The sequence below is a fragment of the Botrytis sinoallii genome (genome assembly GCF_014898435.1).
Source record: "Botrytis sinoallii strain Bc 23 chromosome Unknown BSIN_004, whole genome shotgun sequence".
Taxonomy (NCBI): Eukaryota; Fungi; Ascomycota; class Leotiomycetes; order Helotiales; family Sclerotiniaceae; genus Botrytis; species Botrytis sinoallii.
The window spans coordinates 2,058,025-2,082,627 of NW_024066031.1; the positions used below are offsets into that span (position 1 = coordinate 2,058,025).

Below are 24,603 nucleotides of genomic sequence, written 5' to 3' on the forward strand. Positions count from 1 at the left end.
CCAGAATCCGCGCACATAGACCGTATTTCTAGTCGTAAAACTCCGTAAAAGCTCTATCTGCTAAGTTCCTCCAAGGTTTCTTCGTGGGATATTCCTATTTTTTAGAGTATATACGTTGTTACCACCATAACATAAACCATATATTTGATCTCCGATCCAGATATTACTACAGTATTGCAAGCCTTACCTCCTGCTTCAACAATAGCCGAGTAATCGCACCCTTTGTATAATATCAAAGCATTGCGCAAAATATGAAGAGTGTCAGATAGGAGACATCGTCCACAATACAAGTAGGCGAACCTAGTAACTCAACGTGTCACCAATCAGCTGTGGGTATTAGCAAACCCCATCCAATTTCAATCTTGGGATCGAGTAGTACTCCAACTCTGAACAAATGCCATAGCTTTAACCCAAAGATAATCTGGTCGGAATGGAGACCCATCAACATGAACGACCTTTAGTTTGTCTGGTTTCTGGATGGCTACAGCGTTCATCTTGCAGATATCGTGGAATGAGAAAATCTAAGACTGATCTGTCGAGAATGCTGTATTGTATCTACGAGAGCACGCAAATAATGTGAGAAGGGGTACTTTTGTCAGACAAGCCGAGAGTTCAAATGGATATGATGATTAATCGATAATTGGATTTGTGTATGGTATGACGTATCAGTGTGATCTCCTGAACACTACAAACAAGACGCCTTGGGTTAGGAAATAGATAATAACATCAGATGTTCACATCCTGCAACAAATTCTCAAGACATGATCTCATATATCGTCTAGAGCTGACTCCTCTCTCAAGCTCTACAAACCAATCCAAGGTCCGGACTAATAAACAGTCGGACGAGCTCTATAGTTTCCCCATTCAACGAACCATGCCACTGCAGCTTTTCGCGTCATAGCATCTCGGGCACACAACACTCAACTAATCGTATCCAGATTCGACTCGACTCGACTCCATTCTCCAAGCAAAATATCTGCAGTCTATATTCCCGACTTCCGCCTTATCATCCATTCCCACGTATCATAGTTCAAAACAATAACCCTCAGTATCTCGTCTCGACCGACCCAGACAATCACGAAAGATTTTACATTCCCAAACACGACATAAGATAGGTACCCAAGCAAAGCAAACCAAAGAAGCGAGCACAAAACTTGGATCTCCCTCGCAAAAACACATTAAAATCTGTAGTCCTCCAGGTGATTGAACGCCAATCACCTTCAAAACCAGCACGAATTCCACCCAACCGATTCGACAAACAATATTCTCACCACCTAGCTCCTCTCTCTGCAATTACTCAAACTATTAAATAAAGAAAAAGCAGACCAACCTAAGCCATTTCCCTCCCATCTATCTCGATGCGAACCCTCTCAGACTATACACCCAAATCCACCATTCAAACATTAAACACCACTACCATTCGAACCCCATAAACCCATCCATACAGACCAGTACATCTCCAAACTGACAATTTAGCGCTATAAGAAGAGAAGAGAAGGCATTTGTACTTTCTCCCAAGGTATCAGGCGATGGCTGCAGTTACTGTATATTATATATATATCTATATACAAGTACCTAGGTTTACCTAGTGCGTCATTGATAGGAGAATATTTATTTACCGAGAAACTCGTCATTCCCGGCTCTGCAATCACTGCAAATCGGATGTGAAAATACACTCGCCATCCCAACCAATGGGCGATGGTAGGTAATTCCTGCTCCTATTTTCGTCAACCGAGGAATTCGACTTGTTTGATTGGCGCTTGCCAGATATTGAGGATAATCTTGAATGAACGCAATTTACATGAGACATGTTTGTTTGTCATTCTAATGATACAAGAACCGGAGTTTATAAAAAATTACTCGACCCCTTCTCCAAACACCCCCCTTTTTAATTACCCCCTTCTGTCATCCAGAAATCACGCAGCGCGCCATCCAATGCCTATACAAACACTAGAAAGATTCGGTAGCGAAACCCTCCATTTTTAGATCTTATTTCTACCATTCACTTTTGGTTCAGACTGTGCCGACTCGTTTTTTGCATCCGCTTCCTTTTCAGCCTGCTCGGCCTGGTTCTTCTCTTCTCTTTCCTTGGCATCTGCAAATGCTACTTTTCCAGCACTCTTCATCTCCCTAGAGATTTTATCCTTGTTTTCTTTACCCGAGGATGTTTTGCTCGAGGAGTGATTTCTTTCTTCCGCTGCTCTCTTGCGTTCATTAATGCGGCGTTCTTCAGCTTCTACCATATCTATGTATATCGATTAGTATAGATTTACATTTTGGTCAAAGCACTCTGAAAATGATTGGAACATACCACGCCATAAATCCTCTCCTTCATAAGCTTCGTGGTGAATCTTCTTTTGAATCAAATGTTTATGTTCCGGATCGTTGGGATCCAACACCGTAACCGTTTCCCACCTTCCTGTTCCTTTCTTCGCATCTCCCATCTCGAATGCCGCTGATGCAACCAATACAGCCAATGTCAACCCTTGCGCATAAACTCTTGCTTGTACCAACTTCTGGGCTCCAGTCAAATATTTGTTTCTCGAAACCATCCCAAAGGCGATTCCCATACTGGCCACCCACGATGCGGTAACGATTGAGTAACGGTTTTCTTTCCCCCATGCCTTGAGACGCTGCGCAGTAGTTTCATTCGCTTTTTCCTGTTCGAAAAGGAGCGTCGATTTGTCTTTGTAATTTCGCGAGGGGTCGCGATTCCATTCGTATGAGCGAGATGCGCGATCCGCGCTGATGATGGAGGCGAAAGTACCGGATGATGAGACGAGGAAACTTTTCATGGGAATGGTGAGACTGCGGATGGTGTGGAATCGTCTGTTGGCCACATAGAGTGCGGCGCCACCCTGAGAGATTCGGTCAGTTTTGTTTGAGTGAGATTTGGAGAATGCGATTGAATATGTACCATTGCGAGACCAACGAAACCTCCTGTAATACCACCCTTTAAAGTAGCATTGTAGTGCTCAGCCTCTTCTTCCTTGGTAAGAATCTTCATATTTTATATGTGGTAGATTTGGCGGGTTTGATGAAATTCTCTTGTGGCAAGCTATTTCCTCGTGGGCTGGAGATCGAATTGAGGGGAAATATGGAGATTGATTCTTGCAAGAAGCTTTGGAAAGGTAAATTGATGGTTGTTCTTGAATAGACTGCTTGTTGATGATTTTATATTTGCAGTTGCTTGTGTTTTGTAGTAATTTTGAATCGATCGTACGTTTCGTTTTCGTGAAAATGGGTCGTTAATAAGCTGTCAGTCGATGATGTCGTTCAAAAGTCTTTCTTTAAAGAAGTGGGGAGGGGGTTAGAATCAAATCCCGAGAAAATGTTAGTATGATGTAGAGATGTGATATTGATATTGATATTGATATTATTGTTGATTTATTCTTTTCAAAAAGGAATTAATTCTTCTTCTTCTTTTATATAGTCGGTAGGTACCTCTGGTATATTTATTAACTTTCTCATACCGTTTTCCATTTTCAAAGCCCGAGAAATTTTATATTCGGAAAATGGTGGTATGATGCAGTTTCGCAGTTTGGCAGTTTGTAAGCTCCTTGCAGCCATATGATGATGTAAAATTTCTACATCGTAAGTTAACCTTATGTGATGGGATCCCGAATCACGATTCCCGAGATAATTCCCTTCGTCGTCACGTGCAAACACAATATCCTGATTTTGATGTGATGTTGAGTTTGATACTGGAGTGGAATGAAATGATATATATGTACCGGTAGTACACAAGATATCAGTCATGATGCAATACGGAATGATTTTTGAGAAGGAAAGAAAGACGAGAAGCATTTCTATGCAGATCCGATCCATCCTACTGTACCTAGACGTGAACCATGAAAGTACCGAGTGGAATGGGTTGACCATTGGCCATAGAACATACATGTCCGTCGGTCTTTTCTAAGATCTTCATTCCCATGAGATAGATGTGCAGCAGCGGACGTTTTGCCCCGATAATAACGAACATAAAGTTCGGCGTTTGGCTTTTGGCTTTGGCATTAGCTTGGACTTTGTCTATCTTCAAACTTCTTCAACCTCTGCTACCCCTCCATTAGAGCATTCCTTAAACCACTAGGTACCTAGGTATTGGAACCATTTCAGCTCAGCTATCGATACCAAGAACTGTCATCACGTGCTAGATTTGGCGTACGTACGATACGATGTCTCGAGGATGTATAATAAATAGGTAGGGACTTGCGAGTCAGCCTCCTAGTCAAATCTAAAAAGTCAACCTAGTAGAGCCGATAATTTTAACCTTCATCCAAGCTGTCAAACAACGATTATGATAGATCTCTCAAAAGAGAAATAATTCGGATCGGATTGGATTTCATCCCTCGCATCGTACGACTACTTGTCGTCTTCCCGTCCTGTTAATCAGATATAGATACTGATTGGCGTAAAGTATACAGAGTAAGATATTGAGTTTGCTCTCTGACATCATGGATCCAGAGGCATACTCTCTGTACATTGAATCTTGATGTCTTCTTGCTGATTAAACTTCTGACCGCTTGCCGTTCATAACTTTACCTGCCGAACTCTAGGCGTTTGGCGTTACAGTTCTGCTCTAGCAATGGACACGATTCGTGTACAAGCAGTTAGGATCATGGCTGTAATATACAATCCACAACTTCGTACGTCGAACACGTCCACAAGTTATTCGGATGACAGGGTTTTTGCCTCTTGAATTGGTTATTAGATGCTTTACTCCGTACGGGTAATAATTCGAGTTATCAAGCTGCATATATGATATATTAAATATTGCCTCCGAACTTATTGACACAGCGATTTCCTGGCGAACGATAGTCGCCATGACATCGAAATGAGCAAGAGTGAGCTATACGAATCCATAGCTTATGGTATGTCCACATTGAAGCATTTAACGCTCTTGGATTGACCGCGATACTCAGTAATGATTGACAGTCTTCAAACAACTACTTGATATTCTAAACCCCATCTCCATCAGGGACCGAGGTTGCACGACTCGAGGGCAATTTAAATGAGCCACGGTGGTAGAGAAATCTGTCAAGATCCATTAACGAGACGTCTCAGGGAAGGGAAGAAAGCATAGAACCTTCTATATTAATCTTTCCAAGGTCGAGACCTTTCCTTCGAATCCAACACACTGTCGCTTCTCTGAATCGTTATGTTCCGTTGGTTCCGTTCGCCGCACAACGTCGGCAGATTTGGCGGGGCTCACCGCTTGGATTTGGCGAACGAGAAAAAGGAGAGCTGTTTTGGTTTCATCTCACCGTATATTTATCATATGATCTATCATGTTAAAGGATTCCGGTAGTATAGTAAACGCATCCGAAGCATGATGTAGACTGCAAAGGAAAGATATACTCAATTTTGTCTCATACATCAAGCAGGTCACAAATAAGGTCGATACATCTCCACATCTACAGATACACATCATCAACGATAGAATCCTTCAAGCTTCTAGAAAGATTAACTGCGGAGCCCTTTTTGCATCTCATCCAAAGCGTTGGGACTGAACCCATTAGAGAGACCTTGGAGCCTTGAGCCTTGTAAACATTTTGACAAAATGCTTGACCACAAGCCAACCACAAGCCAACCACCCGGTCTTTGATAATCCGAACGAAACATCCATCACTTCAAACTTTAATTTCATAATTCTAGTAACAAGCTTGAACCCTCCTGTAATGTTCATTACCCTGATTTCAGACGGTGACCAGCTCCAGTCGAGAAGTAGTTAAATACAGTCCATGGGCCCATGGGAAAACGCACATTACATTATTTTATCAACGGTACTTTCACATGCACTAATCGTATTGATCCTACTCCCTTGCCTGCAGCAAGAATAATTCAAGTTCTCCATCAATTACCGTGTATTTTTTCCCATATCCTATTCACTATTCGCGCCACGATACAACCCTCCTTTGTCTGGTGTGTGTCAAGTTCAACCCCGGCTTCAAATTGTTCGCTACCACTCCATCCAGACCAGAACGTCTTGTAAATATTGGTCCCAACGGAAACCACAGTATCAGAAGTGACATACTTGCTTACTCCCCTCCATTGAATACACCTTGCAACGTTCGATTCGCTTTCTGGCAAACGAAAACCTCTCACACCTTTAGTTACGACTACACGACCACACCTAATTTTAGTTCACGCGAGTGTCTAACTAGCTGACACAAGCACATTTACTATTCACATCGGCCTCTCGCAGAGTACGTTCGCCTGTTGTACCAACCTGCTACATATATATTCGATTTGTCAATTCGTCTATCGAGGACCAAGGTAGTCAGTAGACGAGTTCGTGAGAACTACCAGGTAGAAGTCGACTAAAGCCCAATTAGGTAGGTTGTTTTCGACACAAAATTGCCGGATTATATTTGGTTTCTCAACCTGTACGTATTGGTACCTAGTACATGCTCAAGAGGCCTTCTTTACATGAATGGAACCAAGTACATATTTGCAACCCATGTTTCCTCCGACAGCCCACATCCCATCTCTCTTCCTTTCCCAACTCTCCTCTCCACTTAATCCACCCTGCCCCCTCGCCCGACCCTCTTGTTGTTTGTTCCCAGTCAGTCCTGGTACAAGTGGCATGCACCGTCCGCACCAAGGACAAGAATTCATTACTGTTAAATGTGCTTTAGTGGCTTTCTTAGTTTTACTTCCTTTCCACAATTTTTCAATTAGACGCTAATTCGATAATCCCAGTAGCGGAGATCAGACCCACTTTTAATATCTCTATGCCTCTCTCTGATTGGTTCAAACAATCCCACGCCGCCTCATGCGAAGAAACCCACACGGACTCGATACCTATCGATTCGACTGCTACCAATAAATTCGAGCACCAAGGCAACTCCAACTCTTCTACATTACATATCCAAGCACAAGAATCTTCACATTCTTCTCCAGATTCACACAATACTGCTTCATTCCCTCCGACTCCAGAGGATTGCGATTATAACTATAATTTGAAATCTAACATGACGACAACCTCTTCACCCATAAATATTGCCACGCCCACCAGAAATACATCGTCATCTCCGTCATCCCAAGGCAACAAAAATAATTCCAATTATCTCGACCCGGATTCACAAACCTCCGCCAGAATCATGACGACCGGCACAGGATTCGACGATAACATGGGTCGATCCAGACAAGAATCGTTTGCTGCTGCAAAACCCATATCTATGCACAATCCTAATAGAATTAATGATCGTCCTCGTCGCGAAAGTTTGGCAGGTAGCCTCGTTGGAGGTATGAGCTGGGGAGGCGTATCTGTTGGAAGTTGGATTCGAGATGAGTGAGTTTAATCCGATCTTCTTCCCTTTGCCATTGTGTGGCTTCAATTATTTCGTGATTCATAGAATTAGATTCTTCAGTCATCGCAATGGCCAAACGAGAATGTTCCATCTTCCCTAGCAAGTGCGGGGCACACGATTTCCATTTCCATTTTCATGACACTGACAATTTTTGATTAGTATTATCATGGCCGGCACCTCCCCATTTCCATATCAATCACCTTCATATCATTCTTCTTCATATCTTCCCAAGCTCGAAGCCAACTTTATGAAAGATTTCAGCTGTTGTGGCAATACATTACCAACACTACATGACCTTTTGCAACATTACGAAGAGTGTCATGCGCAACAGACCCCAGCATCCCTTCGCAATAATTCATCCATTGTACGAGCTCGGGAAAACTCAACACCCAACGGTAGAGCAGGTATTGCAGCACAACACACATCCGCCGCACAACATCATACTCAGCAGCAACAAACCCAGCCATCACAACAGCCTCGGCTTTCGGGCTTACAGATGCCACAAGCCGGAGCCAGTGTAGGAGGTATTCAATTGATGCGACAACAGCAACGCTCACAACCAGCTACTCCTGTACAAAAAACTAATCAAGGTGCTACTGATGAGATGGACGGAGTTGAAGATATGGAAATGGACGATGCTATCGGACCTATGGATTCCACCCCGGATACACCGGTTCAATCTTCACATAATCATCAGCCTGTGCAAGCAGCACAACAGTCTATGTTCGGCCAACAACCAAGACCCACCGTTAATCTTAACTCCACCATGCAACACTCTGGTCTCCGAGCATCCCAACCACCGACTCCCGCAACTTCCTCTTTTGGATTCCAAAATAACCCAACCGTTTCTTCTGTTAATACCCCTACTTTGACAGCACAACCCATGCAGCAATCACAGACATTTTCACCAGATACCTCGGCTCCCGGTACCCCATCGGAAATGGATGGAGACTTTACAAGCATGCCTATGAATATGAATATGGGGAATAGAAATATGAATATGAATAATATGAATTTCCCTTTCAATTTCGGCGGACATGATTTAGGCTTGGACCTTTGTATCGATGAACCCGCCAAGCGTCTCTATAGTCCTAATGGTGGTGGTTTCAACAACCAAAGAGCCCTTCAACAACAATTTGCTCAATTTGGGCTAGGACAAGGACAATTTACAAACAACTCTGATTTGATGAGAGCATACCAACAACAACAATTGATGGCAAGCATGAACGGAATGGGAGATCCTACAGGAATGATGATGGGAGAAGAGCACAAACCATTCAGATGCCCCGTCATCGGATGTGAAAAGGCCTACAAGAATCAAAATGGTCTCAAGTAAGCATTGTTACCTTGTGCGATATAAATTTATACTAATTTTGTTCAGGTATCACAAGACGCACGGTCATCAAACCCAACAGTTGCACGAAAACGGTGACGGTACATTCTCGATTGTCAACCCAGAAACTTCTATTCCTTATTCAGGCAATGAAGGTATGGAAAGAGAGAAGCCTTATAAGTGTGATTATTGTGGCAAGAGATATAAGAACTTGAATGGTCTCAAATATGTGAGTATCATCAATTCTTCAGAATCAGAGAATTTGACGTCTAATGAAATTTAGCACAAACAACATTCCACTCCGTGCGACCCCGAGCTCAAATTAAACAACCACTTGGCTGCTGCTGGATTGGCAGGTCTCGGAGTCCCCATGGGAGGTTTACCAGGTATTGGTGAAGAAGGCATGATGTGATCTATCCTCTACTCGAGCTCCCGACGATTTTCCGAAATAAGCCACGCGATTTATTTCAGTTTCGATCCCGGTAATTACCACCTCACGAGTAACGAATTTCCCAAAGTCCTTTTTTCAAATTCTCTCAGGCGTTTCCAAAACAAAACGATTGCATTGGGCGGAGTTCTGAATCATACAGATGAGTATAGAGATTATACCCCGACATAGATTGAATTGGTACGAGGGACGCAAACGATGGCTTTCAGTCGATGGTGACGTAACTTCGCAAACGCAAATATATATTTGTTGTCCATTGGAACTTCAGCAGAAGGACGGCTGATCAGTCATTGGCTGATACTTGCATACGTCTATTACTTTTTTCCCCGTACATTACAAGAGCCTAATACTCATTTTCCTTTTTCATGTTTTTAAAAACAAAAATTGCACCGTTTTCTTTTTGTTTCTTGTTTTCTCTGCCTATCTTACAGTTATTTTGTGAGAGAAAAACGAAGGCGTTGTTCATTAATAGCGAAGATTGGGGGTTATAAGTCGCTTCAATAGATTGGTAGGATTCGAACTTTTCATGTATGTATGGGGTTTATTGTGAGGGGATTGGAGTGGTCAATCATTGAATATCATTTTGGATATATCATTGACACTATGAAGACGAATCTCATTTGGTACCGAGTTTGGAGTTGGGCAAAACAGTTTGGGATGGGAATAAAAACTTAACGGATGGTTGGTTGGATTGCTTGGGCTTTGCGAGATGGAAGAGAAAATGGAAGGGATGGATTGAATTATCTAGAGGCGTTTGAAATTGTGAAGTCCCTACTCTTTTTTGATAGGGTCATTAGTATGGGAATTGAAGATGGACATTATACTGGATCTACTGGATCTTTTGCTCTAACTCGATCTTGTGGAAATGCTCCTTTCTTGTGCACATGATCTACAGTATCTCAATTCGATTGTGGTCGAGATTTCTAGAGATCAACCACTGTGCATGATCGTGGCTAATATCTCTGGAGTACCTGATAGGACTCACAAATGGAAATTGGTGTCAGGGAGTACAGGACGATTAGAGGACCCCTAGTTTCAGACTGGGGAGGCCCTTCTCTCCACCTGTTCTGTTCGGTCCCATAAATAGAGACCACGTGAAAATCCAACAATGAGGTGAAATGAATCAACGAAGTGAAACATGTGGGGTGGTGCATGAGTAAGGAGCAGGCTTGTGTGTTCGTGCTGCTTAGTCATTGACAGTCGATGGACTTTCTACAAAGCTGGTACTTTATGAGATTCTGTGATTGCGAAGGATAGGTTGATAGAGAGAGCTTGAGAGGTAGGAAGAGGCCACGGGGAGGAGGGCATGATAGATCTACGATTCAAGATACGCATGACGAGAAACAAAATGTCATGACCTCACCTTACATACAGTGTACCCGGCGCCGAGCATGCATAGTGCAGATAGCAGTGGAATGAATGACGTTTGGGATGAAGATCTCTTCGGAGGAGATAGGAGCGGGAGAGATTGGTTTGTTGAGAGAGCGATTGATCGTGATTTTGGAGATCGAGATGATATCTCGCAGTTGATGATAAGATGGTTGGAAAACCTTTGATGCGATGTCTATGAAATTGTTGATAGATAAGAAATGGGAGAGGGAGAGAGGGAGAGGGAGGCCGATGTTGAGGCGAAGATTAACCTAATTTCCTCTCCGGATTCATGTCGATGCAACGTTGTAATTTGTGACGTATATGGTACATACGCGTGTATATCAGAAAGCAGATATGATGGGGAATTTGGAAATATTTGGAGATGGAATCCAAGCGGTGACAAAAATTGTGCGACAAGATACATGAGTGAGTATGCTGTCTAGTGGATTGGTGATCATGATGTTGAGCTGCAGTGTTAATTAAGGGCGTAGGTACCTGGTGCCTCACACCAATGAGCTCAGCTCAAGGTAGACAAGCTATACAGAGGTTGACGGCGTAAGTATTGTAAAACACACCAAAACAACGCGTAGAGAGAGGTGTTACGCATTGGTCAATTCCGGCCTGTTTTTTCTCCTACGTATAGACAAGCCATGGCAAGTGTAGCGGCTCAAGCCTGCTCATTATCTGCTCCGTGCTGTGGAATCATATATCTGACAGATATTGAATCTATTTGACTTTTCCAAGGTCTTGTAGTAATACATGAAAGAGTGGATCTTTGGGAGAGAGCTTGATATTTTGAGTTTGAGCGTTCAACGTTTGGTCCATGCTGGAAAGTTAAAACCTGTGCGGCGGTAGTTGAGGTATTAAAGGTCGGATGTGTGTGCCCGGGTAGAGGCAGTAAAACCATGGAAGAAAGATCTTCCATGATGGAGAGGAGAGGAGAGGAGTGGAATACTGAACTCCGCTCATAAGTCTGCATTTCTCTTTTGGGAACGATGCTAAATGGATGACGAGTGAGTTGTTGGAGAGAGATGAAAGGAAATCCCTGGTATGGTGTAGGACCCTGCATTGAATGTTTATTCGGCATCCTATGGATATATCCAAGTACCTACCCGTGTTGAAATACTACGAGCTGACTGTGCGTTCGTATTAATAAAGATGTTTAAATCTTATAACATAACATTAAAGTGTCGAATAGCATTCGTGCACTTCCTCTTCCACTCGATTCGTATTCACATCCAATCTCCTTTAGTTCTTAGAATCCAATATACACACCATTCGTGAATTGTCACACCAGAGGCTTGGTTCATTACCGTGCTGAACTGCCACTTCGGTAGACCCCAAATCACACGTGGAAATCCACGCCGCACTCTCGAAAACAGATGGCTTTCCGAGACCATTTATGTAATTGATGTCATCGGACGGCCCGAAACGATCCTTATAAAACACATGCAAAGAGTCTAAACCAAATTTCGTCTCGGGAAATACCTCCAAAAAACGACGGCAAATTCCCACACAATGGGCTCAAAATGTAAATGCATCGCTTCTTTTTCATAATTCTCAATCCGGATTCCGGACACATATTCTAGACTCTAATTTCTTACCTCTCGTCCCGTAAGCTAAGATTTGAAATTCAACGGTTGTGGTTCATTTTGATTATATGCCCACAAGAACTAGTGAGTGCTATAGCCGAACTTCCTTTGCACACGATTTGGATCATAAAGTCCTAAACCCCGAACCGTCCACTGCCAAACGAGGAAGTTGTAGACGATTAGTTTCGGTAAAGGCGTTTCGGTAGACAATACCAGCAGGAATATTCGGTAGCAGACATGCTCGAGCAGGCAGGCTAAGATGAGCAGATCCAGTGTATAAAGTTAGGATTGAGTAATGAACCGCTGGCGCACAGAGCGGAACTCTCCGATCTTGTGACTAACATCCCTGGCAAGTATCTTTTAAAATGGAGCATTAGTGCTGGTAATGAATTTCATGTAAATCTTAAGTTATAGGTAATTTACGACGTTTGTTTATGATTTCCGTTGCGCAGGCTACGCAATGCTGAAATTTTTATTGTTTGGGCTGGAGATTGGCGATGGATATCCCAAAATGATCTTTGTTACGTTACGAGATTTATATCACCTGCAGGCATGTGCATATAACAAATCGCCGTACATGACATGACATTACATTGCATTGCATATTACTGGTGCTCATCACAGGTGAACTTCCATGCCGCAATTTATCTGTAGGTGATGGAGTAGATCCATTATGAAATATTTCCTCGCGTGGCATTTCCTTGCTATTTCTCGCAAGAAATGTTGGATGGAGCTTGCTTGTGTGAATCCTGATCCCAATCTTAATGCACTGATGCATTGATATCGTTCCAACTTCCAAAATGTAAGAGTAATCGTACATGAGGAGCTATGGAAATAAAGAGGCGGTGTGAAGAAATTAATAGGATATGTACATATACAAAAGAGACGAAGGAACGAGCACATGTTCAACACGACATGCGGCCTTCCATGCAACCTTCCAGAAGAAATTGAGACACTTGGCGCACGCGAGGAGAAGGAGTACAGTAGTTTGTCTTGTTTGAAAGGAACATGCATGCAGATTCGTAAGCAAACGAGCTGTTGCGAGTGGTCAATTGAAGTATTTTGAAGAAAAGGTTAGTTGGGTTAGCCTTGATCTATTCCTCCTACAAGTGAAGTTTTAGCTAGGTTTGCCCTAGCCTCTAGGGCTTTTCCTCCCTTCCATTCCTTTTCTAGAACAATAAGGATCCTTTGCGTCCTCTTGGAGCACACGCATGTGATTGTGGATCTGTATCGGGAATTGTTTTTCCGCCCCATAGATTTTTGATGAAAATCCTTACTTGCTTTCTCGCTTAGCTTGGGCATCATCCTTAACCTTAGCGTAATCGATTTTACTTTACAACTTCCTTATTTCGCACTTCAGCACCTCAAGACTCAGGGTTCTTCGAGTGCTTAGAGTTTGACATAAATTAAGGGTCTTTTTTCTTCATGCTGAACGACATTTACAAACATAAAATGTCAAAGCTTTAAGCGCCAACCATGGAGGGTCGATAAAACATTGACCCAGGGCCGGTACTCTAGTGTAACATAAGGTCTGTCTGTAGGTTGTATCATGGCATGTGCTAGTGGAAATTCTCGCTGTGGTTGGGATTTTAATAGCGCATGGTAGTCGCATGATCAATGAACCTGCCATCCTGGTCCTTGGAAGCGCACTAAGAAATTAGCTCCACCGTCCATAAGGCAAACAAAGCAACTGCAGCGAGTCTGCACGCGAGGAGATTTACCTGGAAAGAGGCCAAATAGTGTGACCTGAGCGACAGGGACAGGGGATCATGTAAAGGTTAATTTTGGATCTGCTCAGTGGTTGGTTGGTGGCCCGAGTCTCAGAACCAGGGCTCTGTGGTGGGGCGGAGCGGACTGGGAATATTACTAAGTGGGCGGGGACGCAAAGTCCGGTGGAGTCTGGATTGAAGCAAGTGCCGGGCAAAATGCAGAGAGACAAATGCAAGATTTGATGTATTGTGATTGGGTGTGTAATGGGACCGGGGTCATGCCGTACGGCCGGTGGGGTGAGGATTGAAGATGCCTTTTAGCAAAAGGTAAGGGCGGCCATAGGATATTGAAGCGAGGAATTCAAGACTTGTTAGTGGTTGCTGCCTTTTGCTTCGGTTAACGATGTTTTGTAGATCCATCAGATTAAGGCGTCAACGGCGTCAACGATCAAAAGTCCATAGATTGAGGTACATGTCGGATAGTAACCGAGGCATAGATATTCATAGGATCGCCCCTTTCCAGCTTCAATCATTGGATGCTGAAGAGATCATTTTGCCACGGAGATGTACGATCAAGGGATGAAGAATGGATAAGAAGCGTAGGATATCCGCGATCGACAGATTGCGAATCCGAAAAACCTGGCAGTCTAGGTGCGAGATGATGCATGTGATCGTATTATCACTGATGATCATGATATGACATGTCTCCGACCTTCCGATACAGGAGGGAGGAGGATTCAAGTGGTCGCGGGGAGATGGGGAGTGGAGTATCAAAATCCTTCGACCTTCAACATGAGAGTTCATGTTATTGGAAAGTGGAGGGCTGGTATCTATACTGTTGGTATCTGAAACGTCAAGGGAGACGAAGGACTCGTTTTTAATGAAAAATATGGACCTTTGCAGGAGTTTGCAGCTGAGTTGGTTACGTGCATGGGGAAATATTGAAAGGGGGCTGGAGAAGCTTTGATGCTGAGTTATTGCGCGTCCTATACACTGGCACGGCAACGCAAGACAAGCACGGATTTGGAATGAAGAAAGGGGCACGCAATCGTATGAGTAATTCTTCTTATCATGGCAGCCTATGCCGACGTCCTTCTTTCATAGTGCTTCAAAAGACGGGGGGAGTTGTGCACAATCGGTCATGTTATGCTAAGATAGTAGCACATGTAGACATTAGCTTCGCTGTTGAAATTAGGCTGTAGATCTGGGCTAGATCGAATGGTGAGCAGTGCACTGAATAACATCCATGAAGAGTAAAATCACGTGTGTATTAGACACGTGATTTATGGCACGCAACAAGACAAGTTGCTCGATCACCGTAGTGTCAAGAAGAGACAGAAGCAAGGGAGGAAAGTAAAGAGAGATCGTAGTTGTTCAAAGGTTGAAGAAGCATTGAAAGAACAGCATGAAGGATAAACCATTTGTTTTTTTGAATCGAAAGCTGAATCTGGGAAACAAATCCATAATATCTACAGCCGAAGTCGAGAGGAGACTTGTGGAACGTAGAAGTTGAGTATCAGCTCTTTATATTAATCAGTTAATAGAAAGCTCGATAGAACCAGCAAAAGTAATGTTTGAAGCTGAAGCTGAACATATGTCACTGCGGGCTAGAAGTCGAAGCTAAGAAGTGACATCAAGAAAGGGGTGATAATAGACTATAGCCTCGTTTTATCTGAGGTCCCAGGCTGACAAAGAATAGCAGCAAAACTCGAGGCTGGGTAGTACATTATTACGATCCAATTGTTGAAGTTAAGAAAGTGTATCATTGAGAGCAGAAACGAAGGAATATATCATTACAATGTTGCGAATCCAAGCTTGAAAGGAACGAAATTGTGCTTGAGAGCCTGGAACGAGCAAGTGCCATCTAGTATCGGGCATGAAGTATAGACTGAATATTGAAAGAGTTCTAATACATAGACCCCGCAGTTGAACCGTCGTTGGTAGTTAGATCGGCTCTTCTCGCTTGAGAATAAAGACAATACCAAAATGAATTGGCTTGATTCACCTTCTGTAAATTTTCACTCCAGGAGTTAAATTGGTGAATATTCAGATTCAAATACTTTCCAAGAATTTGCAGATTATTGGCCACTTCCAATTTTACATCCCCGTGATTTACACCTCTAGACAGCCAAGGCTAGAAACATACATCAGCTTCTAGCCACTGCCCTCATCCAATCTTTGGGCCAATCTCTCCGTGAAGACCCTCATCACTCCATGCCACTCCGTTGTTTGTCCTTCAGGACGCCTCAGAATGATATCAGCCATGAGGTCGGCCGCTGCTGTGACCTGAACACCAGTAGCTCTGCCCAGCTGACTTACTATTTGACGTCTGAAGTGCTTTTCGAGATATAATTGGTCATCGGTGCTTAGGGCGTTGTGAGATGCCGGCCGTTTTGCCATCAGTTTATCGGTGGTACGTGAGAATTGGTATCGTGGTCCACTTACAGCCAAATTGGCCGCTTGGTGTTGTGAGGCGCTTGCATTACTGATGCTTCGCCCATTGTTTCCGAAGATTGCATTGCCCTATTCATCGATTTAGTCAGAGCCGATGGCTCACATGAATAATTAAACATACAGCATCAAACACAATTGTGGCATGGTAGTCTGACTACCACTGAGATAATGTGTAGCCTTTCTAGCCAAAGCAGTCTTGGCTGCCTTGTAGGTGCTTTCTGGACGCGAGGAGACAATTTGCTGGCCAAATACTGTTACCACTAGGGCAACGCGGTTCTTTGGCTGGTTGTTGAGCTTGATAAACGTGGGAGGAGGGTGGCCCATCTGGCGGCACAGAGAATAAAAATCACTAACTGCAGTGTTCATTGATTGATTGATTTCATTTACGTCCACGTTCAGTCTAAGACTATATAGGACGGCTAAGCCTCTAGAGGCTCTAGCAGGTAACTTTTTATTCTACAAAGATGGATATATTCGATTTAGGGAAGTGAAAACAAATGTTGGGGACCAGTGCCCGCTGCAGTGTTCATTTTGATGTGGTCGAATGGTGATGGGATGTGGTACGGTTAAAATTGGTAAGCAAATCTTTATGGTTGACATCACGAGATTTGAAAGCTCAATTCATTCACGCGACTTTATACGGCGGCCTCATATTGTTTATCAGCGACGCGTCTTTGTCATGAATCCAATAAGGGACGTCGCCGGTGAATGTTGTGAAGTGAATATCAAGATTGCAGACTGAGCTAGGTAACATCAACTGGGATCCAATTTGGTATACTTATTTCCCAATAGTGCTGTTTCCTTCGTCTTCGGACAGTTTAGCGGAATGGTCTGATCCATCTGCTTGAGGGCACAGCGTTTATCTATATTGTTAAACTCAACTGGCCGTCCTCTCCGACAGCTTCGAGGTCCCCTCGTGGCTTAGGTACACAGCGTTCATCTATATTGTTGAACTAACTGCACGTACCTCTCTACCTATCCTTTTGCTTTTTTTGCTCATTTCTCTCGCTCTTTTTACCCATGGGCCCACTTTTGTGCTGAAGTTGTTGATCCAAAACAGGAAACTTACTCGAATATTTTCAATCTATCAATTGTTTGCTTATATGACAACGCTTTTTAATTCCATACCGACGGTATGTTAGTAAGGAACTGAGATGTACAACACTCGTATCAAGCAAGAACATATTTTATCATCAGCGCGAGGCTGCGCAATCAATCTTTACCTTTGCTCGCATCATAGCATCACAGATTTGCCTTATTGAAATCTTGCAGGACGAATCTTCTCTACTCCTCTCATGTGCAAAATTTCAGCATTTACGCCCTCGTGTTCCGATCCATCACCTAGAAACTTCTTTTTCTTTGGCGCTGAACCTGCGCCAGCAACAAAGTCTTTGGACTTCATTTCCTTTTGATTCCAGGTATGCATGAAAGCATGACAGCAGATATACTTTTCTCTTTCAAGCCGACAGAGACCCAGTTATGTGATAGCCCAAATTATTTCGAAGCTAAAGAACTTTAGTATTTATCTGCTCATTACATATCTATTACACGATGCCATCGATGCGCTCATGTCTGCGAAGTCCTCCATGCTTTTTACGTCGACAAAGTAGTAATCTCCAACCTTTGAGAAAATATCATTGCCACCGCATGGCATAGATCTCAACTCTCATGCGCAAGATGCTCGCATGGTCCGACAGTTTTCCTCTATACGCGCGTCATATCTGAACGACCGTGATCTCGAACTTTCGAACTTTCGAACTCCCGAAAGACCCTTTTACCCTTCCATCTTCAATAGTTCAATATTTCCACACAACTGAATACATTGGAAACTTGACATTCAGATAAACCTATGGTGCATCTCTTACAAATTCACATCGTCAAGCTCTTGCTATCACCAACACACCTGCTCTGCGAGATTATATAATTAAATGCCGTTTTGAGGGTCTGAAGTTCACGGCCATTCTATTATACGTATCTACTATTTCAACGTCAAGGTGAGATTCTTTCTTCACCTGGGTTTTCGTCTTACAGACAAAGAACACCTAAAAAAAAATAAAGCTTCTGAAAGCCATTCAAGTCTGTGCCAGATATATTGAGTTGGACAGTAGTCATGCTTTCGAAATATCCCTAGTACCTTCCCCTCAAACTCGAGCTTTCATCTAGAATATCCTTTGCTACATATTCTTACACCTGTCAAGATAGCTTTACTTAGGAATCGTTTAGTTAGATAGATTTTTTATTTTTGTTGTCAAGATTACGGCTATCCGTTACAAATATGGACAATGATTTTGCTTTTGCACCTGAGAGAGTGCCTATTCACGAGAGCATGTTTGAATGATTCAGTACTTTGTATTTTTACCAATAAATCACTTGACCGATAGCATTCTAGTGACTCGATATGGGAAACAAGGTGCAAAGAAAATCCAAACTCCGAACCCTTCCCGCTGAATTACTACAGCTGCTCAAACCACTGCCCGCAAACCACTGCCCGCAAACCATGCCGTGAATCACAAACCCAGAACTCTCAAACTACTATGTCCACTCCATAAATGTGACTTTAGAATCACAGCCAACGCTCTAATCACGGTATGCAATTCCCCACAACTCCATGTACCGGCTATCATACCCTCTCATCATAGATCTCATCCCGATGAACCACAGTAGATTGTGTCGCTACGATACCGTTTGTAATATCGACTCTATCTTTATGAATCCTTAGGTACATCCGCGTATGTACCATTGTCTTCAACACCGTCCTCATCACCGTCCTCATCACCGTCCTCATCACCGTCCTCATCACCGTCCTCATCACCGTCCTCATCACCGTCCTCATCACCGTCCTCATCACCGTCCTCATCACCGTCCTCATCACCGTCCTCATCACCGCCTTCACCATCTTCATTGACCTCTGTGAAACGTTCGTTATCTGCATACGTATTGGTAGCTCCGAGTAATCGATCAAGGTCAATTTGTTTGCAACGACAAGTTTTCCATACCGCGGCGCAGCAATAGCAGAATTCATAGCCGCATTGACATCTAGAGTGTGAGAATTAGTTTGCGATTTTGGGAAGCACGACAGAGAACGAGAGGAAAGATTGAGGACTTACTCCATCTGGAGACATCCATCAACATATTCGATCAAGCTACCACATTTCGCACATCGTTTCCAGCCTTGTCTTTGGGCTTCGGCAAGAACTAGCTCTTGATTCTGATCGCGAGGACATTCTCCATCATGCCATTCGCTCTTACACTTTGTGCATGTAATTGTATTGCATGGCGACTTGGCGCAGAAAGCTTTATGTCCTTTGATATTTTCCTTGACGATAAAATCAGAGCAGATTTTGTTGGCGCAATAAGTACGATCCACGGTTTCGTATTCAATTTTCTTGGCTTCATAGTCGCGAATGAGATCAGGAGACAACAGATGATAATAGGGCGTGACATTGAGAGTATCCCAGCAGCATGTGACAGGAAACATGAGCTCGGCCTTTATCGCGCAAGCGAATCGTCTCTGGAGGCAGGTGCTGCAATATACACATTTGCAAGGAAGTCTAGCCATTTGTTGAAAATCTTGAAACTCTTCACAAGCGGTGCATTTGAGCTGAGCTGGATTCTTGTTGCTAGATGTTTGTCTGTTATTTCTCAAACTGGTTGCCTGTCGTGAGGAAGACTGTAATGTAGGTATGTAAATAAAGAATCACATGATGGAATATTGGTGCTGCTTACATCTGCCATGTTTACCGACAATCTCAGGGGTCGAGACTTGTTTTTGCTTTGGTAGTATCTGCACAAACAGATAAGAAGAACTGGTTGAATAGAAGGATTAAAGTATGATAAAAGGATTGGGAAATAACCTAGAAGTCAATTATCTCAGGGGATTTCCTAGTGTATCAAAGGATCTTGCTTTGACAGATGAGTTGGAGATTGAGATAATGTGGATGGAGGGGAAACTTTTATGTCAATTTAGAAGTCTGTCTATGAACAAGATCAACAACTAGATCAGTTCCTAGCTCAATTAGGTTTAATCATTATGTATAATGATGCAATGTATGAGTTGCAAATTGAATTGTATCATCTAATGTCATTAGCTGATGCACATGAGCTTTTGTGGTGAATTGTTTCATTCAATCATAATGAATGAATACCACCAGATTTCTTGAAAGCCTCAGACCAGTACACAAATAGAAAATTCTTGGACGGGGATATGTTTTCTAAAGCCAGGTGGATTGGATTATTGAGAGGTGTATGGTATTGGTAGTATACTTTAGAATTCATCGCCCTCTCTGTTTCATTCACACACTGGAAACCTTGAGAATCTTCAAGAAAAAGGAAATCCAAGCTTATTGCATGTACCTGGGTCTTCCTGCGAGTAAAAAGCTCTGTTTTTTTAGAAGTATTTTAGCAAAGGTAGAAATAGCCCAATAACACCTGGAAAATGTGCACGTAAATGAGATCGGACCATAGAACAGAAACGGAATCCTGAATTCAGGTCAGGATCAATCAGGAATACATCGAAATAATGACAGTGTAAATTATGGGCGTTATGTTTAACTTGCAACTAGCTAATATAAATTCATTAAGGGTGTTATTATGCACTTGCCGAAATCATCACCTGTGAGAGAACAAAAATCACATTTTCTTGCCAGTCTTTACATCACCATACAGCTTATTAAGGAAGTATTTGTCTTGAATATATAAAGAACGCCCAATAAGTAGCTCTAGGTACTACTTGGGACAGAGGATTCCAGAGTTGGTGTTACAATCACCTAGAAAATTGTCTGTGTCTCATTCCTTCCCACAAGGCAATTGATTTTGCTAACAGCAACTTGTCTTCCAGTCTGTAGGTAGTCAATACTATGACTCGAGCACTCGGTTTCAGAGCATTTGTTAGACGTTTTAATAATATCGCGTGAAAGCTATCGTTTAGAACAATTTGCTTTATCCCCATTGTTCTCATTTCGAGACTTACATGCTGCGGATTTCGTTCCCACTCAAGTGCTCAAGAAAATTTGTTGCATGTCTACATCGGTAACAGGGGTGATAGAAGCTCGAAGTGGCCTCCCTAATTGTAAAAGACTGTAACTCTATATTCGCTGCCTAATGCAGATATGCAACATATTTATATTCGGGTCTCAGAAAAGGTTAAGAGCTACCCATCTTTGGCCTAAAATGGATAATTATAGTAAGCCACTATGTCAAAATGCTTCTCTTGGCCTCCGCAAATATGACCCGTCTAGCCAATCTGTCTAGACGCGCGCCTATCATGACATGCAACAGAGCAAGATATTCTGCAGGCGAACTACAACACGCCTTAGCTTAGCCACAGATTTCAGTAGCGATGGCTTGACAAGTTCGATACATATCATGCACCCACTTTGAGGCAGAAGACCACGGACTATCATATACTTTCATTGGCCTTCTCTCTACCTAGTGCGTATATATAGACTTGTGGTGATCGATTTGTAGGTCGGAGACTAGGCAGCAAATGTTAGAACGCCAGAATCAATAACTTTACGTACATTCCCAAGAGATAATAGAGACTAACATGAGTCCCTACTAGGGATTCCCTTGTAAGAACATGCATATATATAGTACTTTGGAGAACCGAGACCGGAATGAAGACCTCGTGGAGATATTTCACAATTGTAATTAGGCGCGCAATGAACTTTCTAAGCGAATGCGGTACGGTTGCGGCTTCGATATTGCGCAGAGGTGCTTTTGCGGACCGCGGCAGAGGCCATATATATCAAAAGACCTCACGGATGTACGTTAGATCTATGGGTCATTTGAAGGTAGAATCAGGAAGGAGTTTACCATATTCTAGCTGGGGATATTCAAAGAGATTGGACTTCCCAATTGACGAAATCGAGGTTGGAATGCCTGCTAGTAAGATGGCAACTGAGTAGCAAATGACATGAATTTCCGAGGACATTGTGCCAAATCTTATACCGCCAGAGAACCGAGAGGACTGACAGACTATCTCTGGAAGCTTCGTGATCTAGCTGTTGAGATTTGCAAGTGCAGCATTGCCGGCCTTATAGCAGCCAAAAGTTAACGCACTAAAGACCATCCACTCGGAAGCCTAATACGAGCTAAGTAACGATTGAGAACCCAGTATGAAGATGAGATCTGCAACAAGACGTTTTCGAGGCAACAGTACAACCAACAGGAGCACAGATGACTCCAAGAAGGAACGCAACGAAAGGGATTCACTACATACAAGGAGAGATGAGCATCCAATTTATTGGTCAATACACAGCATTGTAATCTAGGCTAACTTGGTATAGATACAGCAAAACCTCTCTATAAGGATACCGGTTTTTGTAGTCTTTTTTAAGGATATATAGAGGTATCCTTGTATAGAGGTCCCGCTTAGTCCCGACATAGTAGTAATTTCCTTCCGATTAGTCCCGATCGGGCCATTTACGTGACATTTTTTAGAGTTTCAATTGAATCTCTTGAAAACCCCAGTATATTTATCATGTGATAGCTAATCCTGATGATTCTACTGTTCCAATAAGGATATACACGTGATCCTGGGACCGAGAAATATAAGGATATCCTAATAAAGAGGTTCTAAGGATATAGGCCTTTTTTAGCCCTGAAAATTTTTGGGACCGAAAAATATATCCTTATAAAGAGGTTATCCTTATAGGGGGGATCCTTATAGAGAGGTTTTGCTGTACAATCGTTCAAATTTCCAACATCCTTCAAGATATATATCAGATAAGGCGCTTGCAAGTCCGTGTGCATACGCGCCTCGCATACATTGACGAATAGGAGCTCTATCTCAAGATCGCCCTTGTATACGAATATTTGGGGGTAGAATTTCGGGAGATCACCCATGTGCATTTGATAGTTGAAGCACCAGACTTGCAGGCTTCAAATGCTTCGATGACGTGGTACATTTCAGATTCGGTAGACCCAAATTTTGGCCCTCTTTCGCAGGACGATATCCAATTAATATTGCTGCTTATCTCGGTCCATATATTATATGGCTCCTCTCTCAGTCCATCATAGCCAATCATTCATTCCTTGAACGCAATAGGAAATTCGCGAACAGAATGCGATGTGCAACAAAAGTCATCGAGAGATTAGTTTTATGGTAAAGGCTGACGGTGTAGGTGGTTGTCTGAGGATTATTGTTCGCAAGAGAATTGTTTGGTCGAGAGTGAGAAGAGAAGTGACATTTCGTGATGTGTGAAATTCAATGATTGGTGATGCGTTTGGGAAGGTAAGATTTGAGGTTGGAAACTGGGGATAAAAATAGATGTGGGGAAGCGCTTGCTTAATTTAGAGTGAGAGTTAATCCAGAGCAGGGTCCTTGACGCCCAATTGAGGAAATAACGAGGAACAAGACTAATGTGAAATGAATGATACCCGTGATCGGGTTTCTATACCAAGTTCACAAAGAATGGGAACGAATTTTACATGAAGCTCATGAGATGTGATGTCTACCTTAGCTGTCGTCCCTATCACTGAGTTTACCGAGCACTAATCTGAATCAGATTGGAGAATACTAATTCCAGAAGTAAGAGCAATAATAACAGGTAGGGAAATCCCATCTTGTGAAGAGAGTTTCGTCTTATCGAAACATCACACTACTTCAATCCGAAACCTCATATTCTTTCCCCCTCGCTTGTCAAAGCGTTGAAATATCATATCCTTCTAGTTTAGCCTCCATTTAGTCCTTCCCTCGACCATCGCTTGTCCTCCAACTAGATCATTGCTCCCGATCAAATCAAATATCCGGGAATGTTCCGAGCAAGACCTTCTGAGCGTTTTGTTGCACATCTCAAGTCAAAGCACGATTAGATAACTGAACATGTTGGGTCAGCAGGTTTACCTTGGCTGCATCATTGGTTGAGATATAAAGACACGAGTGGATGAATGTAAACAGAGTCTATCAACAGACATTACAATCCCTAACCTCTAGCACATAGCTATATCCCTCCAATCTCCAAATTGGCACCCCGTGTTTCTCTTCTCAAGATACCATCAATCTTAGCAACCCACCGTTCCAGACCATCACCATTCCTAGTTGGAAATTAGTCCAATGTCCTGTGAAAATAATTTCACACAGGCTATAGACTTTATTAGGCCTTTATAAGCTCCAAGAATTCTACATCAAGTCCCGGTGATCTTTTTATACGGGAAGCAGAACCAACATACTCTTGAAAATCCCAACCTGACCCATGCAACAACACCGCCACCCAACGTTACGACGTGCAACAATATGCATATCTCGCACTACCTAAAATATGACACAAGAAGTAAGTCAAGATCTCAAAGCCGTTGCAAACATAAATGGAGCTATCAGTATGGGGTTTTAACAGTTGATTGCGTCGTGTGAGTCGATGATGGGAGCTTTGAGGCCATTGGG

At 42.8% G+C, this 24,603-nt stretch overlaps 4 protein-coding genes across 4 annotated transcripts; 1 reads left to right on the top strand and 3 right to left on the bottom strand.

Annotated features, from left to right (window-relative positions):
- Positions 1-1,982: 1,982 nt before the first annotated feature.
- EAF02_003050 (uncharacterized protein) lies at positions 1,983-3,007 on the bottom strand (the record flags this gene model as incomplete). The annotated part of the gene is made up of 3 exons (XM_038899098.1): positions 1,983-2,245; positions 2,312-2,858; positions 2,918-3,007. The coding sequence occupies 3 exons, from the start codon at positions 3,005-3,007 to the stop codon at positions 1,983-1,985; spliced, it is 900 nt and encodes a 299-aa protein (XP_038761386.1).
- Positions 3,008-6,734: 3,727 nt separating this feature from the next.
- Positions 6,735-9,058, top strand: EAF02_003051 (uncharacterized protein; the record flags this gene model as incomplete). The annotated part of the gene is made up of 4 exons (XM_038899099.1): positions 6,735-7,294; positions 7,473-8,645; positions 8,695-8,875; positions 8,930-9,058. 4 exons carry the CDS (start codon positions 6,735-6,737, stop codon positions 9,056-9,058), a joined length of 2,043 nt encoding a protein of 680 aa, XP_038761387.1.
- Positions 9,059-15,920: 6,862 nt separating this feature from the next.
- Positions 15,921-16,166, bottom strand: EAF02_003052 (uncharacterized protein; the record flags this gene model as incomplete). The annotated part of the gene is made up of 1 exon (XM_038899100.1): positions 15,921-16,166. The coding sequence occupies one exon, from the start codon at positions 16,164-16,166 to the stop codon at positions 15,921-15,923; it is 246 nt and encodes an 81-aa protein (XP_038761388.1).
- A 2,759-nt stretch (positions 16,167-18,925) lies between these two features.
- EAF02_003053 (uncharacterized protein) lies at positions 18,926-19,955 on the bottom strand (the record flags this gene model as incomplete). Its single annotated transcript, XM_038899101.1, has 3 exons — positions 18,926-19,256; positions 19,328-19,890; positions 19,947-19,955. The coding sequence occupies 3 exons, from the start codon at positions 19,953-19,955 to the stop codon at positions 18,926-18,928; spliced, it is 903 nt and encodes a 300-aa protein (XP_038761389.1).
- Positions 19,956-24,603: the final 4,648 nt, after the last annotated feature.